Raw genomic sequence first — 19,034 nt, 5'->3', positions numbered from 1 at the left:
CATAACACTGGATTTCACAATGATTTCTTGAATATGACATCAGGCACAGTTAACCTGGATTTCAAGAAAATTTTTAAAATGTGTACATTAAGAGACACAACCCACAGAGTAAAAAGGCAACACAAAGAATGGGAGTTAATATTTTCAAATCACATATATGATAAGGGATTCATGTCCAAAATAAATAGGAAACTCCTAAAACTCAACAACAAAAAACTCAATTCAAAAATGGGCAAAGAATTTGAACAGACATTTCTCCAAAGATATTTGAATGGCCTATAAGTCCATGAAAAGATACTCAACATCACTAATCATGAGAAATGCAAATCAAAACTATGAGATTTCACTTCACACTCATTACCATGGATCCTATGGAAAAACACAGGATATGCAACTCAAAAGATTGAATCCTAATGTAGACTAAGAACTTAAGTTCATCAAAATGTATCAATATTGGCTCACTAACTTCACTAATTATAACAAATGTACCACGCTAATATAGGATGTTGAGGAAACTCTATACTGGAGGAGGGAAGGAGGTATACTGGAAATTTCTGTGCTTTCCAGTTAACTTTTTTAAAAAACTCCACTAAAAAACACAGTCAAATAATTAAAAACAACAAAAAACAAGTGTTGCAAGGATGTGGAAAAACTGAAACTCTTTTGTATTGTTGGTGGGAATAAAACGGTACAGCTTCTGTGGAAAATAGTATGGAGGTTCCTCAAAAAATCAAAATAGAATTACCATATGACTCAGCAATTCCATTTCTGAGTATATACCCCAAAGAATTGAGAACAGAGTCTAGAAGAGATACTGGTACATCCACATTCATAGCAACTTCATTCACAATAGCTAAAACATAGAAGCAACCCAAGTGTCCACAGACCAACGAAAGGATAAGCAAAATGTGGTATGTGTACACAATGGACATTAGCCTTAAAAACGAAGCAAATTCTGCAATATGTTACAACACAGATAAACCCTGAGCATTCAGGTCAGTTGAGTCACTCAGTCGTGTCCAACTCTTTGCGACCCCATGAACCACAGCACGCCAGACCTCCCTGTCCATCACCAACTCTCGGAGTTTACTCAAACTCATGCCCATCGTGTTGGTGATGCCATCCAGCCATCTCATCCTCTGTTGTCCCCTTCTCCTCCTGCCCCAATACCTCCCAGCATCAGGGTCTTTTCCAATGAGTCAACTCTTCGCATGAGGTGGCCAAAGTATTGGAGTTTCAGCTTCAGCATCAGTCCTTCCAATGAACACTCAGGACTGATCTCCTTTAGGATGGACTGATTGGATCTCCTTGCAGTCCAAGAGACTCTCAAGAGTCTTCTCCAACACCACAGTTCAAAAGCATCAATTTTTCAGCACTCAACTTTCCTCACAGTCCAACTCTCACATTCATACATGACCACTGGAAAAACCACAGGCTTGACTAGATGGACCTTTGTTGGCAAAGTAATGTCTCTGCTTTATAATATGCTGTCCAGGTTGGTCACAACTTTCCTTCCAAGGAGTAAACGTCTTTTAATTTCATGACTGCAATCACCATCTGCAGTGATTCTGGAGCCCAAAAAAATAAAGTCTGACACTGTTTCCACTGTCTCCCCATCTATCTCCCATGAAGTGATGGGACCAGATGCCATGATCTTAGTTTTCTGAATGTTAAGCTTTAAGCCAACTTTTTCACTCTCCTCTTTCACTTTCATCAAGAGGCTTTTTAGCTCCTCTTCACTATCTGCCATAACGGTGGTGTCATCTACATATCTGAGGTTACTGATATTTCTCCCGGCAATCCTGATTCCAGCTTGTGCTTCCTCCAGCCCAGAGTTTCTCATGATGTACTCTGCATATAAGTTAAATAAGGGTGACAATATACAGCCTTGACGTACTCCTTTTCCTATTTGGAACCAGTCTGTTGTTCCATGTCCAGTTCTAACTGTTGCTTCCTGACCTGAATACAGGTTTCTCAAGAGGCAGGTCAGGTGGTCTGGTATTCCCATCTCTTTCAGAATTTTCCACAGTTTATTGTAATCCACACAGTCGAAGGCTTTGGCGTAGTCAATAAAGCAGAAATAGATGTTTTTCTGGAACTCTCTTGCTTTTTCGATGATCCAGAGGATATTGGCAATTTGATCTCTGGTTCCTCTGCCTTTTCTAAAACCAGCTTGAACATCTGGAAGTTCTCGGTTCACGTACTGCTGAAGCATTATACTAGTGAAAATAAACCAGTCACAAAAAGACAAAGACTGTACGCTTCTACTTACATGAGGTACTCAGAGTAGTCAAAATCACAAAGAACTAAAGTATAAGGGTGGATGCATGGGGTTGGAGGGAGGGAAGAATGGGGAGTTATCGTACAATAAGTATAGTTTTAGATTTACAAAATGAAAAGAGTTACAAGAATGGATGGTGGTAATGGCTGCATAACAATGTGAATATATTTAATACCACTAAACTGTACACTTAAAAATAGTTAACATGGTAAACTTTATGTGTATTTTACTGTAACGATGTTGGAGAAAACATGGGCGGAATCATATTACACAACTATCATAATCAAGACTAGTAGACACACACATCAATGGACTGGAACACAGAACCTAGAAAAACACCCAGATAAATATGCCTGAGTGCCATGGTTGGCTATGTTGCCACTCTGATCTTGGACTTCCAGCCTCTAGAACTGGGAAAAATAAATTTCTGTCGTTTATAAGCTATCCAATCTCTCATATTTTGCTACAGTAGTCTGAACAGACTAAAAAACAAGACAAAAACTGACAGAAAATATCTGCAAACCACACATCCAACAAAGGGCTAGTTATGCAGAATATGTAAACGTCTCTTGACACTCAACAGTTGATAGCTTATGGTGAACGGTGTCAGTATTTGTGATCTCTGAAGGAGAACAATACACTCTGGGACCCAAAAGACACAGTCTCAGTCACTCAAGAGCTATGTGTAACAAAGTTTAATTATACTGAGAGGATAGAGTAAGCCTCCACCAAAAGACACTAGAAGCGGGTAGCAGAGTACCTGCCTAACTAGTTGAAACAGTGCTTTACATACTTTTCAACTGGCTGCTGAGAATAGATGAAAACAAGACTTCAAGGCTGTACAAGTTCCATTAGACCCTTTCCCAAGGCATGAATCCTTGAGATAACTTCAGTACCAGATTAGCCAGAAGGAACCTGTTCCAGGCAAGGTGTTTCTGGGCCAGACAAACTGCTGCTGAGAAATAGGCTCCCAGGCAAGATTTGTTACAATTTTAATTATTAACATAGAGTCTAAGAAAAGCATTTCCACCAATAAGACATTGTGCTGTGTGATCATTAGCTCCTAAAGGAAGGCCAGCTCTCAGGCAGGATACATAGCTGCACAAGGCTTAAGGAAAGCAAGAGGGAGAAAGTTCACCTCCTCCTTAAAGGGCCCTGGACTGCCTAAGCTTTCACTCTCTCACAGTAAAACAACAACAACAACAAAATGGACCGGACAGGAACAGACACTTCTTTGAAGAGAATATAAGGGCAGCAAGTAAGCACATGAAAATGTGTCTAGCATCATTAAAGAAAAACCAGTATGGAGGCTGCACTCTGAATGTATCTCTAGACCACAGGCTCACAGTCACAACCAAATTGTAACACTGTTCTCATTTCCCTGAAATGCTGCCTGACCTTAAACAAAACCTTTCTTCATGTCAATGTGATCTCACAGTATTCTAGCTAATAAGCTACAAAAAAGTAAGCTTAGCAATAAAAAGGAAAGTAAATTTCTAGAAACTAATCACAGTAGAAAACAATGAATTCATTCATGTTTATAATGAACTGCTGGAATCACTTGTGGTTTGTGGTCTCCCTGTTCAGAAATAATTTTTCCTTGCCCAATAAAATATCCATATCAAGTAAAGCTCCCTGAATTTTCTTTTGACATTAGTCACAAGGTAAATGCAAATTAAAATCATGAGATATCACAACACACCTATCAAATGGCTAAAACACAAAATAACACCAAATGCTAGCAAGGATGCAGAGAAACTGGATCACTCCTATTGCCTGTGAGAATGTAAAAGGGTACAACCACTCTAGAAAATAGTTTAACAATTTCTTTAAAAACTAAACTTCCAAATACCATGCCATCTGGGCATTAATCCCAGAGAAATGAAGCCTTATGTTCAAAAATCTCTATCATAGCTAAAAAGTAAAAAGAGTCCAGATGTCCTTCAGTGGGTGAATGGTTAAGCAGACAATAGTATATCCAATAATGGAATATTACTCAATAATAAAAATGAAGGGAAATATTGATGCATGTAGCAACTTGGATGAATTTAAAGAGAATTATGCAGAGCAAAAAAAGCCAATCTCAAAAGGTTACGGATTCAATTTAGGTAAAGTTGAAATCATATAATTACAGAAATGGGGAACATATATGTTAGTGATTGACAAGGGTTGGGGGACATGAAGTGGGAGGGAGATGAATTTGGTTACAAAATGGCAACATGAGGAGATCCCTGGGGTGTTGGGAATGTTCTATATCTTGATACTATCAATGCCAACATCCAGCTGTGATATTACACTGTCATTCTCCAAGTAGTTACGACTGGGAGACTCTGTATTATTTCTTATATACACATGTACATATTTTACCTCAAAATTAAAATTTAACTAAAAATGGTTTACTGGCTCACAAATTGTTCATCATATAATTCATTCTTACCTCTACACCGGAAATAATTTGAATATTAACCTCAAAACGTATTCAAAATCTTGTTAAGTGTGTTCTTTTTATGAGTTCTGGGGAGTAGAGGGCTATGAGGCAACCGAGACTAATTTTCATCTTTGACTTTTACCTGTGTATCCTTCAAAGATTTAAGGGATGACTAAAGAATAAGATGGAGAAGGCAATGGCAACGTACTCCAGTACTCTTGCCTGGAAAATCCCATGGATGGAGGAGCCTGGTAGGCTGCAGTCCAGGGGGTCGCAAAGAGTCTGACATGACTGAGCGACTTCACTTTCACTTTTCACTTTCATGCACTGGAGAAGGAAATGGCAACCCACTCCAGTGTTCTTGCCTGGAGAATCCCAGGGACGGGGGAGCATGGTGAGCTGCCGTCTATGGGGCGCACAGAGTCGGACACGACTGAAGCGACTTAGCAGCAGCAAAGAATAAGAGGTATTCTTCATACACATCTGTGGTTGGTTAAGGCCATAAAGTTTGGAGGGAAAAGGTAAGATTTCTGTGAGTTTCTCCTTTAAGAATAGTGAACAGCTTCCAAGTAGCATATAATAGCTGCCAGCAAGACTAAAGGTTAAGGAAAAAGATTTTGGATTCTTCATTAATTTCTTACATTTATTTACTTAGGCTGCACTGGGTCGTCATTGTTGCACTCGGGCTGTCTAGTTGCAGCAAGTAGGGTCCACTACTCTTTGCGGGATCTTCCTGGAGCAGGGATTAAACCCATATTCCCTGTATTGGCAGATGGACTCTTAACCACTGGACCACCAGGGAAGTCTCTGTACTTTAGAATCATTTAGAAGCTCCTGATACTGAGGGAAATTATTTCAGTGGTATCAAACCTAGCAGTTCACTTATTTACTGTTGCTCTGTGTATTAGAGATCCTTACTGTTTTTGGCTATTTCAAACTCTTTAACACATTTTTCAGATAATTACGTAAGTCAGAAGGGGCTTCCCAAGTGGTGCAGTGGTAAGAATCCACCTGCCAATTCAGGAGGTGCATGTTCGATCCCTGGACACATGAAGATCCCCTGGAGAAGGAAATGGCAGCCTACTCCAGTGTTCTTGCCTGGAGAAATTTCATGGACAGAGAAGACTGGAGAGCCAGTCATGGGGTCACAACTGAGCACACACACGCAAGTCAGAAAACAATATTCAGTGTGGAATTGATTTTAAAATTGTATCAATTGTTAAGATTTCAACAGGAAGCTTATAAAATCTTAATGAGAAACACATGGTATTCTTTGGTGGACTGTTTACAATGACCTGCTGCCCTTACTATAAGAAGTTGGCACATCCCTATGTGGTGTGCATTCCTCCTGGTAGACTCCCCACTGATTCTTGTTTGGGCCACGTTACCTTTGTAAGCAGAAGTGACTGATAACTCCTACCTTTGAGAGAAAGCTTTAAAAGACATCACAGGGTTTGGTCATCTCTTCATTTATGCCAGGAGTCGGGGATGTCCTAGTTTAAAGGTCTCATGATAAAGAACACGGAGCTGAGTCAGAGCCAACTCATCAACGGATATGTATCTCAAGTGAGACATCTGTTTCTGTAAGTCACTGAGACTTAGGGACTTTTGTTTCTGCAGCATAACCTAGTGAAAGCTGAGTAACTTGAACTTAAACCCTACAAAAGCTTAATTTATTCCCATTTTCTTCCTACTGGAGATGAATAAAGAATGATTTGGGGATTTCCCCAGATGGTCCAGAGGTTAAGACTACACCTGCCAATGCAGAGGACACAGATTTAATCCCTGCTCCAAGAAGATCCCACATGCCATGGGGCAACTAAGCCCCTGTGCCCCAACTCCTGAGCACACGTGTGTAGAATCCGTGCTCTGCAACGAGAGGCCACTGTAGTGAGAAGCCCATGCACCGCAACTGGAGAAGAGCCCCCACCAGACGTACCTGAAGAAAGCCCCCCACGCAGCAACGAAAACCCAGTATAGCCAAAAATTTTACAAAAGCAAATAAAATTAAAAAAAAAAAAAGGTTTGAAAGTTTTCCTAAATCTTTACAAACATAGAAACTTTATTTGCTTAAATGACTTCAACGTGACAATGGTTTAAACTTAAATTCTGATTAACTCAACATTTTTATATACATGTGCTCTTGTACAAATATATATATAAAACATGCAGAAATAGAAAATTTTAAATTATTAGGTAAAAATAATATATATGGCACTTAAAATATTAGTAAAACAAAATTCTTTCGCTCTGGTTTATTTGTGAATGATTTCCCCCCCTTTTTTTTTTCTCCTTCTCCCTTTTTAAAAAATAATATAATACTTTGAATTTCACCAAAGATTTGACTCCCAGATTCAGTTTACTTGGTTTAAATGGATACCACGGCTGAAGAAGATAATTTACAAAGATATGGAAATCTAAATGGATATAGGTAAAGCTCATTTCTTAGACTGCACTAGTTATATTACGATACTATCAATTCCACTCACCAATTCTAAACCAAAACAAAACAGAATCATTTACAAAACAGAATTATTTGCTTTAATCTACACTATCTGTGATCATGACCAGTTATACAGGGACACATGTTCAGCATGACAGCAGGAAAATTCTCTTTAATTCCATTGCAACTCTCAATCAGATTCCCATTTATGTCTCTTTTTAAGTGTTATTTTCACCTAACTTCATTTTTTTTAAATTGAAAACTTACAGAAAATTTGAAAGAACAGTATAAAATTAACATTTTGCTCTGTTTCTACACATCTTTACTTTTCTTTTTGGTCAAGCCATTTACAGGTAAATTGTAGACATAATTTCCTTTTTTTCTAAATGAAGAGAAAGTAAACATGAAGTTAATCAACTCCAATGAGTAACAGCATCTAGGTAGAATTTGGTAATACTGTCTTGATGCACCATATTTATTTTTTGGTTATCCTCTGTTTATAACGAATGAGGTTTTCTATTTACTTAACAAGAAAAGACTCCTTTAAGAATTGTTTAAAAACATAATCAACTAAAAATGTTAATTAAATAATATATGGCAAAAAAAAAAAAAAAAGCCCTCTCCTGTAATCAAAACGATAGAGTAGAAGGACATGTGCTCATCTTCTCCTGCAAGAGCACCAAAAACACACCTAGCTGCTGAACCACCATTGGCAGGAGGATGTTGTAACCCACCAAAAAGAGAACACCCCGTGGCCAAGGACAAAGGAAAAGCCGCAAGTAGGAGGGGTGCAATCACGTGAAAATCAAATCCAATACCTGCCAGGTGGGCGACCCACAAACTGGAGAACAATGATGCCAAAGAAGGTATCGCACTGTTGCAAAGCTTCTAGGCCCCACATCAGACTTTCCAACTTGAGGATCCAGCAAAGGGACAGGGAACCCCCAAGGAATCTGACTCTGGACAGTGGGATTTGATTACAGAACCTCCACAGGACTCGGCGAAACAGAGGCTCTTGGAGGGCACGAACAAAACCTTGTGCGCACCAGGACCCAGGGGAAAGGAGCAGCGACCCGCAAGGCTGAGCCAGACCTGCCTGGGAGCGAACGAGGGTCTCCCGTGGAGGCGTGGGCTGGCAGGGGCATATATTCACTTTATTTCAAGGAAGCCACCTAAGATGCAGACCACACTTATTTCTAAATATAACACTAGGCTCTGAGTATGTAGCTTGGTATGTAGACAACAATAATTTTGTAAACACCGGCTAAAAAGAGGCAAGTACCTGCATAGCAATAGGCCCCTGAGACATCTGAGAGCTGTAATTCATCCCCATCAGGCCTTGCATGTTAGGCTGCAGGACCGAGACCACAGGAAACCCTTGCGGCTGCATTGGCACCAGCCCTGCTGGGAAACAAAGGTGTCGTTAAGGTCAATGTGTTTTATCTACAGTCTACTTTCTTAAAACCCTAAGGACCTAAAGGACTTGTTTGTTGGGAAGTGGCAGAGTAAAGAGGAAGAGGCACAGGCTCTGGCGTGAGACAGACTTGCTTTGAATTACTTAGCTTTGTGGTCTTGGGCAAGCTAATGAAGTTTTATTAGCTTGCCCAAGTTTTATTATCATCTGTAAAATGAAGATAATAGTACTTGTCGTACAGAATTTTTGCGCATACTTAAAAAAACACACAATATGACCTATCTGGCCTTCAAGATGACCCCCCGGGATCTCTGTCTCTTGGCATGCATGTCCTTGTCCTTCCCTCCCACACTGAATAGGGTTGACCAGTAGAACCAATGGGACACTGTGGAAACCAGGCTTGTTCTCAGTAACTGTGCAGCTTCATCCTTGTTCTCTGGGATCAGCTGTTGGGAAAGCCACGGCCACATCATGAGAATGCCCAAGCAGTCCTCGGGAGGATGGAGAATCCATGTGGCAAGAACTGAAACCTACTGCCAAAAGGCAGCACAAATTTGCCATCTATGTGAATGAGCCATCTCAGAAATAGATCTTCCAGCCCCATCAAACCTTTAGATGACTACAGTCCTAGCTGACATCTTTACTGCAATCTCCTTGGTCCTGAGCCAAAACCACCCAGGGAACTTACTCCCAGATACCTGACTCACAGACACAGTGTGGTTTACTATTTTAATAGTAAACTGTTTTAAGTTTTGGGGTAATTTTCCATGCAGCAGCAAATAACTAGTAGTTAAGAGTTAACACTAATTAAGTCACTTTTAATACAAAAGTAGGTTAAGAGCATGAACTCTTGAAGCCGACTAAAAATATCACTTGCTAGGTTTGGGACCTTGGGCAAACTTGCTTAACTTCTTTCTGTACCTTGATTTCACATTCACAAGACTGTTTAATACCTAATATGCTTAAAGAAATGGTACTTCTCTTTTCTTTCCTTACATAGTTAACACCACAAAACAGCTATCGGCATGCAAAGTACATAATGGATAAAAATATGATTTATACTAGTACCTCCCAAACTTTTCCAAAGTAATAGTCCTAAGAGGAGAATGAAAACTACATTCCTCCAGGGATTTAATAAATACTAAATGTCTACTATATTTTAGGCACCGTTCTAAATATTGGTATGCAACAGAGAATAAAACAAAATCCCTACATAACCTGAACACAGATTTCATCCTAATTTTACACTGTACCACAGATCACATCCATGCTAGTTCTAGTATAAAGATTAAAAGAATCAAATTTTGATTAAAAAAAATTAAAGGTCTGGTAAAGTCTACCATGTTTATCTAGTGGGTTGTGTGTACCTTCAAGGATATTTAGTTTAATATCAGAAGCATGCATATTACATTTGAGGTAACACTGATCAGTGGCATTATTCATTTATATTAATCATTTATTCAAATATTTGAAGCCCTACTCCACGTCAGATACCATTCTAGGTATGTAGCATTGGACAAAGCCAGGTTTTTACTCTCATGGAACTTACACTGTAACTGGGGTAGATAATAAAAAAAAAATAAGTGGACATCAGGTGAGGGTAAGGGGTAAGAAAGTCAGGGAGAAAAGTGGTTGCTATTTCAGTTAGAAAAGGTTTCACCAAAAGGATGGCATTTAAGCAAAGACTTGAGAGTAGGGAGTGAGCCACGCGGGTACCAGGGAGGAGCATTCTAGACAAGGAACACCAAATGCGAAGGCCTTGAGGCATCACAGACAATGAGAATGCAGAGACTGGATATAGCACAGGAGGATGTTATCCCTCTGATGCCTTTGGACCTACAGTTTTAGTTTCATAATTTTATTTAAGTCCTGAACAGGTAAGTCAAAGATACGGCATAACATTTAAAGGCACAGAAGTACATACAGTTGAAAAACAAGTCTTATTTCTCTCCTGTCTCCCATTCACCTTGGTGGCCACTCTTCTTGTCAGTTCCTTGTACAGACTTTCAGAAATAACCCATGTGTAATTTAAAGTCTTCAAAAGATAAAAAAGTCCACTCTAACACACTCTGTAAAAAAAAAAACAACCTCGAAAACAGCTGCAAATTCTAGAAGAAAAAAATATCAGGCAACCTTTTGGGCTCTATCCTTGTCCTGTTCCTCTGCTTCATATGTAGATTTTTACTTGAAAGTTTATAAAAATGCAAAATAAGCCACAAAAATAAACACAAAATGCTGTGATGTCTTCCTAAACAACAGCATACCTCCTACTACTTGATCCAAATCTAGGACACATCTAATTACAGAGAGTTTAAATAATGAATAAGCGTGAGTTCAGTGAAAAGAATACAACTGACCCTTGGAAAAATTTACCTGAAACTCAGCCTCTGTCACTGATTAGGAATGGAGACACCGACTACCTGTTACTGAGTTGCTCTTTATCACTGATCTCTACTGGTGACCTGGGAGTCTCTGTTTCTGTAGCAGGCCTACCATAACCGGTCAACACTGGCTTTGTGAGAAGGGCCAGTTTTCAGAGAGGCCTGGACTGTGGAGAGGAAGTGGGTACACAGGAGTTGGAGAAGTGAGAAGACAGATAAGCATATTCTTCTGTCAATGTTCTGTCCCAGTGGTACAGCAACATGAGCTGAGATTATACCCCTTCACTACTGTATGCTTGAAGACAAAGCTAGAATAGATATTGGTGGGCCCATGTCTGAAACTAAAAGAGAAGGAATATACCTAGCAGACAAACTGCTAGAAACACAACTGAGACTTAAAATAGTTTAAATAGAAGCAGAATATGTGATCACTTATGTACAAGATTATAGTAAGATCAAATTCATGTACAGAAAACATGGGATAAAACAACTCAAGAGGTTCATTTATTCATTCCATAAGCATCTATAAAGACCTGACTATTTTCTATCAGCATGCTGGGTGCTTATACTCATGAGCATAAGGCAGACACAGCCCTTGCCCCACCGAGCTAACAATCTAGAAGACAGGAGAAAGTTGGCATTCAGAGAACTGCAATTCACTTCATTTTTGTCCCTTGTTTAATACTCTTGTCTTAAAAGTCTCCTTCATCTCTGAGGTTAAATAACAACCTGTTGATTTGATAACTAAGTAAGTTTGGGAGAAATGAGGAATAATTTTTCTTATTTCCCAGATTACCCAATTTTTGAGAAATTTTAGGAGTAAGCTATCAGGTTCAAGACAACAAGAAAGTTTTACTCTCTTTGGCAGCAACAGAACTTTTTTTACTCATTTGGTCCCCAAGTTCAGAAACAAATAGTGAAAAATGAAAGCACACTTTCACATACCTTGAGGGGGTCTTAATCCACTGGCAACTGGAAACATGAAGCTGAAAACAGAACAAAGATACATCAGGACTGGGACTTCCCTGGAGGCCCAGGGGCTGAGAACCTGCCTTGCAATGCAGAGGATGCGGGTTTGATCCCTGGCTGCAGAACCGAGACCCCACACGCCTAGGGGCAACTAAGCCTGCCTGTCCCAACTACTGAAGCAGCGTGTCGCAACCGAGACCCGATGCAGCCAAATGAATAATATTTTTAAAAAATATATGAGGATCTTCAAAGTGCAAAGATTTCAGATAAAACATGTAATATTTTACATAAATAAAACTGTAGCCAGGGCCCTGGTATCTGTTCCACGGTATAATAAAATATTGAATTATCCACCATCAAAACAGGTTGAGCATCCACAGTATGCATGACAGTCAACAGGTCGGCCAAGGGGGAGAATTTTGAACCAGAAGAGGGAAGGCTTTGAAACTGACCCTGGTTCCATCACTGTGCGACTCCCCGGATTCCGATCTCTCCATCCATAAAATGAGCGGGCTGGCTTAGATTCAATTCAGTGAACGCTTACTGGGTGCCGATTACTGAAAGGCCTGAATGAGCTCAGGCTTGCTGAAGACACAGACGCAGGCAAGTAACTTTTAACATAGGACAGACTGTACTAAGGGCTGTGAGAGGGCCAGAATACTAACAGAAATGAGAAGAAAACAGACTCATTTGATGGGTGAAACCTTCGGAAGGTTTCTGGAGGTACCTCTTGAGCTGTATCTTAAGAGAAAGGCACGCTATACAGTCACAGTTTGAACAGAAGCTCAGAGGCTGAAGCTCTAGGCATGTTCAGCAAAATGATTTAGGCTCAACACAAGACACAGGATTGGAAAAGCAAGCAGACTGGAGAAGGCCTTTAAAATGTTTGATTCTCAATAGTACATAAAGTCAGATTTTTAAAAATTGTGGTAAAATAGACGTAATATAAAATTTTACCATTTTAACCATTAAGTGTACAGTTCAGTGGCATTATGATGTTGTACAACCACCACCAAGATCCATTTCCACAACTTTTTCACCATCACAAACAGAAACTCTGTAGTCATTAAACAATAACTCCCCATTACTTTCTCCCCCCTCAACCCCTGGTAACCACTATTCTACTTTTTGGTTTGATGAGTATGTCTATTCTAGCCACCTTAGATGAAATCATACAATATTGGTCCTTTTGCATCCGGCTTGTTTCACTTAGCATGACATTTTCAAGGTTCATCAAGTTGTAATATGTGTCAGAATTTCATTCCCTTTTATGGCTGAATAATATTCCATTGTTTGTACTTACCACATTTTGCTTATCCAACTCATCTGTTGATGGACAGCTGGGTTGGCTGTTGTGAATAATGCTGTTATGAACATTGATGTACAAGTATTTCTTGACAGTCCCTCTTTCAATTCTTTTGGGTCTCTACCTAGGAGTGGAGTTGCTGGGTCATATAGTAATTCTCTGGTTACTTTTTGAAAAACTGCCTGTTATCCACAGAAGCTGTGCCATTTTACATTCCCAATGGACCAGAGTTCCAATTTTTTCACATCCTCCACCAACACTTATTTTCTGGATTTTTGTTTGTTTGTTTATAATGATAGCTATCCTAATGAGTGTGAAGGACTACCTCACTGTGATTTGGATGTACATTTCCCTGATGTCAGAGGTTCTCAGCAGGGAAATGATCAGAAATGTGCTGTATGTTTCTCTGGTAATGAGGTATGCAGAGAAGACTTGAAGTAACAAGAATCAGCTAAAGAAACTTAAAATAATCTTAATAAGAAAAGGGCCATAACCAGAGTAGTAGAAATGGAAAAGAAGAGGTGAATGAAAGTTATTTAAAAGGAAGAATCAACAGGACTTAGCAACTACCTGGGTGGAGAACAGTATTGAAGAGGCTGAAAGAACTGAAGATGCCTATGAAATGTGGGGCCTGAGTGACTACAAGGACGAAGATGCTGTCCACTGCAGACAGGAACCCAGTGTCAGCAGGTGTTAGGAGTAAGGTGCTAGGAAGGTGTCCACGAGGAGCAATCTAACAGGCAATCAGAGAAGTAACACCAGATCAGGAGAAGGGTCTGCATCAACCTCGCTAGGCTCTTTTATTTATTTATTTTTGGCCACACTTTGTGGCATGTGGGATCTTAGTTTGCTGACGGGATCAAATCCGTGCCCCCTGAAGTGGAAGTACACAGTCTTAATCACTGGGCCACCAGTGATTAGGTAGGAAGTCCCCTAGGCTCTTTTAAATAAAGGTAAAAAGAGAAAAAAAATTAAGGTCTGGTTGTAGATGAAGGAGTCAAAGGGATGTATATACATAGTGAGAAGACAACAAAAGACAACCTTGGAGAATTCTTAGTGAAAACTGTGTAGGGAATGGTCACTGAGAATGAAGGAAACGGACTATAACTGAAAGTTATAACTGGGGTAGGACCACATTTAAGGAAGGAGTCACCAGTGTCTAATGCTATCGAGAAGTTGATAAGAATGGGGGTTAATAAATAAAGAATGCTGTTTTAAAAAATGATGATCTTTGAGTGAACAGTTTCATCACAGGAGACAGGACCTGCAGAAATAAAGATTTAGAATACAAAAGTTAAAGAGACTGAGAAACAAGGTTTTTGAGAGGAAAGGATTAACACAGCAAAAGGATGAAGGACTTCTTTCTTTGAGACCAGAGAGAAAGAAAATGGGACAAATACAGAGGCAGAAAAAATCCAAGTGGGAAAAGTCCTTAAATCTGGAAGATAAGAATCTGAAGGGGATTTCTGAGAATCTTTATAGGCACATAGTGAGATCCAGGAATAGTATGCCAAATTTAGGTATCTTTGCATTTTTTATTGCATGACACCCCCCTCGACCCAGGAGAAGGGCTAAAACCCAAATTGCAGAGTCTTCTAACTTTAAAATACTTTGATCAAGAACTTTTTTGGTAAGGTGGTTTACAAATTTCTAGTTGGACATCTACCTGGTTACGTGTCATTTACAGCCTTGTAGAGGATCTGAAACACTCACAAATTCTGCTGACAAGTGGACCTGCACCCAAAGAGAGGCTTGAAGGAAGAGTGAACAGCTTTCCTGAACGGCACACAAAACGTATTAGCTAAGCAATGTGTTAACTGGATAAAATGTTTAAACTGCAAGTTGAAAGTTGGTAGGACTTTTTTTTTTTAAGTTAATCATACACTAAGATTTATAAACTGATGAGCAATGCATTTAAGAAGTCAACATGTTGAGACTTCAAAATCAGTTTTAAAGATTACAAAGATTATAGACCTATAAAGGTTACTTTGAAAACATATACAAAAACTAAATGAAGGCTATTACTAGATAAAGAAGATGTAGTACATACATACAGTGGACTATCACTCAGCAATAAAAAGGAAGAGAACTGGGTCATTTATAGAGATCTGGATGGACCCAGAGACTGTCACACAGCATAAAGTAAGTCAAAAAGAGAAAAACAAATACCGTATATTAATGCATACATGTGGAATCTAGAAAAATGATACAGATGATCTTATCTGCAAAACAGAAATAGAGATCCTGGCATAGAGAACACAGGTATGAACACCAACGGGGAGAAGGGAAGGGGTGGGAGGAATTGAGAGACAAGGATTGACATAAATACACTATTGATACTATATATATAACTATAAGAACCTACTGTATGGTTCAGAGAACCCTATTCAGTGCTCTGTGGTGACCTAAATAGGAAAGAAATCCAAGAAAGGGGGGACACAGGTATACATATAGCTGATTCACTTTGCTGTACAAGTAGAAACTGACACAACACTGTAAAGCAAGCACATTTTAACAAAAATTAATAAAAATAAGAGTATTACTGACAAACATGACTTACTCCAATAATTATACAACAACCCAAACTACCTACTGACCTATGTACCACTCATAAGACTCTCTGAAATATTTAGACGACTAACAGTCACCATACCTAAAGACCGGTAAGACACTGATAAAGACAGCAAAAGCTTGGCCAAAAACTGGGCAGCTAGATGACAAGCAATGTGATTTCCAAGATGAAACCACTATGCATTACTGAGGTCCTGGTATGAAAGCAGTACGGTGAGCTCTATTCATCACATGCCTATCTCACTCATCCTCCACTTTCCGCCACCTTCGCGACTAACCCACATCAGCCTTCACTTCTCTCTGAAGCCTGGACTCAACAAGACTTCCGAATGGATCACCCCACTGGCAGACTCTACGGCTTCTAATGCAGTTCATGTGGCACACATGAGGCGCATCTCCCTAATGGACCATTTGATAAGGCTGCACGTGTGCATGCTAAGTCGCGTCAGTCCTGTCTGACTCTTTGTGACCCCATGGACTGTAGCCCGCCAGGCTCCTCTGTCCATGGGATTCTCCAGGCAAGAATGCTGGAGTGGGTTGCATGCCCTCCTCCAGGGGATCTTCCCGACTCAGGGAAAGAACCCACGTCTCTTACATCTCCTGCACTGCCAGGCGGGTTCTTTACCACTAGCGCCACCTGAGAAGCCCTTGATAAGGCTGCTCCTGGGATTAAAACAATGTTGTGAGTCCTCCTTAAATCAAATTTCCTTAGTTTATATTCAAGGCCCACTCCAGTTGTACCAGAACTTTTTCAGCTTTCTCTCACAACTCTTCCCTCCCACCCAGTGCCACAGTCCATCCACCCAGCCTGCCTGCTGTCCCCTACTGTTCACTAGGCCTTCCCATCGCCATGACAATCTCTTGACCCTTTCCTCTTCCTCAAAATGAGGCCCAGCTGAAACAGCTCTTCTTTGCCTCCAATGATGCTTGAATCCACAAATATTTATAGAATGTTTTCTGTGTGTAGAATGTGCTACAGCAGTGGAAGATAAGATGAGGCCCTTAAGGAGCTTATAAAAGCAGGAAATGGACAAACTTACAAATGATATCCCAGAAGGATACAGACTAACCAAGATTTTTCAACTTTTTTTCCCCTAATATACTTGACTTAAAAAATGCTTTTTCACTTCTCATCTCTTGGGTAAATTTTGCCCTTTATACAACTCTACAATTTATTCCAAGTAGCCCATTCAGGATACCAGTCAAAAGTAGGCTAACATTAATAAAGTTGGAAAATAACAGGGCTTTTCGCTTAGCCTCTTAGCAAACAGACAAGTACCTAAGAAATATTGTAAATTATGGTTAATGGATTTTCTCTATTAAAAGCTGACAGAGACTGCCTGATTCTTTTTCCCTAAAATATACTTAGGTTGCAACCATAACATTAGCTTCTTCAGCCCTCACCACTGGTCTCTAAAAGCCGTACATTTTTTAAATTAAGCATAGTTTCTCAGCCTCAGAAAATCTCCAATACAGGTAATACTTACCACACATTTTTCAATATAAAATTGAATTATTCTCTCATATAGTCTCTAGTTTAATAAGACAACATTACTACAACCAAATTTTAAGTAGGAAACAAAAATTTTAAAGTTCTAACTTCTATCACAATTCAGGCCCTATTTAGGAAAAAAGAATTGTGCTCAGGTTAAACTACAGACTAAAGGAAATGATCCACTCAACTTTCTACACCGAAGATGGCTTCATCTTCTCAGACAAAAACAAAAATCACAAATGAAAACCAAAATAACAACAAAAAACCCCAAATCTGTGTGTAAAATGCCAATTCTTTTATATTTCCCTAGAACTTGGTGCCATAATTTATCATATACTTGATTAAATTAATGCCACTCACAAACATTTTAGAAACAGTCCTGAGGTTCAGAAAAGAGATTTACATATTTGTCTTCTCCAGCCAGTAATGAATTATGCTAAAAAAATTAACAAATATGCTGAAAAACTAATGCAACAGTGAAAATCTGAAAACAGAAGAGGGGGAAAAGCAGTCTTAAAGCTAAAGACGTGTAGAGAAAATGAAAGATGGAGTCGCACACAGGTGGTTTATTTAACAGCAACTGCTTTTTTTTTTCCTGGCATATATATATATATTACAAGCACCTGCAGGAGGTGATGACTTTAAAGGCTTCACACTGTGGTATTCATGACTCCAAAATTAAAACCCTGCATATCAAAAAACTAACACTTGGTTTTCCAAAAATAATTTGGGATGCTGAAGATAAAGAACTAAATTTATCTCCAAACGTGTATGAACCTCGGGTTGGCTAGCAAAACAAAGTCAGACTAGGTCATTAACAGAAGTGGGATGAAAACGTCCCAGAATCAAGCATTTCCTTAAACGGTAAACTTGCCAGGTTGCACTCATTCATTTCTTTTATCGTTCTGGATATGAGAAGCACTGGCGATTAGCAGCTGAAATATGACAGAGAAAGCAAATTTGTTTAAGGATTTAAAAGTCTGGAAGCTTTGTCCTGATAACTGCCTACGTGCTGTTCAACAGTGAATTGGTGTTTATTGAGGAGACAGGTGTTAAGAATTACCTCTACAAGAGCTCTTTAACAAATGCAAAGGTCTTTAGGTTTTCCTGTTTCTGGTATGTTAAGGAAGGACGAGGCGGTGAAAGGCGAACAGTGTGCGGACACACATACACACATATATCTTGGAAACACCTGTCCAGCTCTGTGAAAAGATCTTTCCGGGCCCCTGGTGAAGCCCAGGGAAAGGGAAGTCTGGCAGCTTCAGATCCAGGCGGGCTAGAAGCGAGGTGTCGGGGTCCCTCCTTGACCCACCCGGCCGGCTGCCACCCGCGCCAAAGGGACCCTAGCCTCCTGCCCGTCTCCTCCCCGCTCGGCGCCAGAGCCCCCGAGCGTAGAGGGCAGGAATCAGGCGCCAAGGCCATCCGCCCCTCCGGCCTAGGTTACCGGAGGACGACCCTTCTCCCGCAGCCCTAGTTTCGAGGGAACAGGGGTCGGCGCGGGCGAAAACCGCCATAACCGCCGACCACCCGTGGCCGGTGCGGGGCCCCTGCGTCGGCAGGGCGCGTCCTGGCCCAGCTCCTCACACCCACCTGCCTCCCCCGGCGGCCCCCGCGCCGGCTCCCGCGGCCCCGCCGCCGCCAGCTCCGCTTCCCGGCCGCAGCGCCATCTTGGTCCGGGCCCGCCGCCGCCACCTTCCCAGCAGCTGTCAGCTCCCGACAGCCACTTCCGGGGCGAACGCCGGGCCC

The 19,034-nt window shown here is 40.4% G+C and overlaps 1 protein-coding gene across 7 annotated transcripts in view; it reads right to left on the bottom strand.

Annotated features, from left to right (window-relative positions):
• The window catches only part of SYNRG (synergin gamma), an 89,067-nt gene extending 70,033 nt beyond the window's left edge, over positions 1 to 19,034 (bottom strand). For 4 of the 7 annotated variants that reach the window (XM_065911180.1, XM_065911183.1, XM_065911186.1 and 1 more), the window contains exons 1-3: positions 18,879 to 19,034; positions 11,893 to 11,933; positions 8,435 to 8,556 (exon numbers count right to left, since the gene is read on the bottom strand). In XM_065911180.1, the coding sequence (XP_065767252.1) occupies positions 8,435 to 8,556; positions 11,893 to 11,933; positions 18,879 to 18,955 (240 nt within the window). In that variant the 5' untranslated portion in view covers positions 18,956 to 19,034. The remainder of the gene's footprint in view (positions 1 to 8,434; positions 8,557 to 11,892; positions 11,934 to 18,878) is intronic. The other 3 variants (XM_065911182.1, XM_065911187.1, XM_065911181.1) reach the window with 2 other exon arrangements.

This window comes from Muntiacus reevesi, chromosome 18 (genome assembly GCF_963930625.1).
Source record: "Muntiacus reevesi chromosome 18, mMunRee1.1, whole genome shotgun sequence".
Classification (NCBI taxonomy): domain Eukaryota; kingdom Metazoa; phylum Chordata; class Mammalia; order Artiodactyla; family Cervidae; genus Muntiacus; species Muntiacus reevesi.
This window is presented reverse-complemented; position numbering and strand designations above follow the sequence as displayed.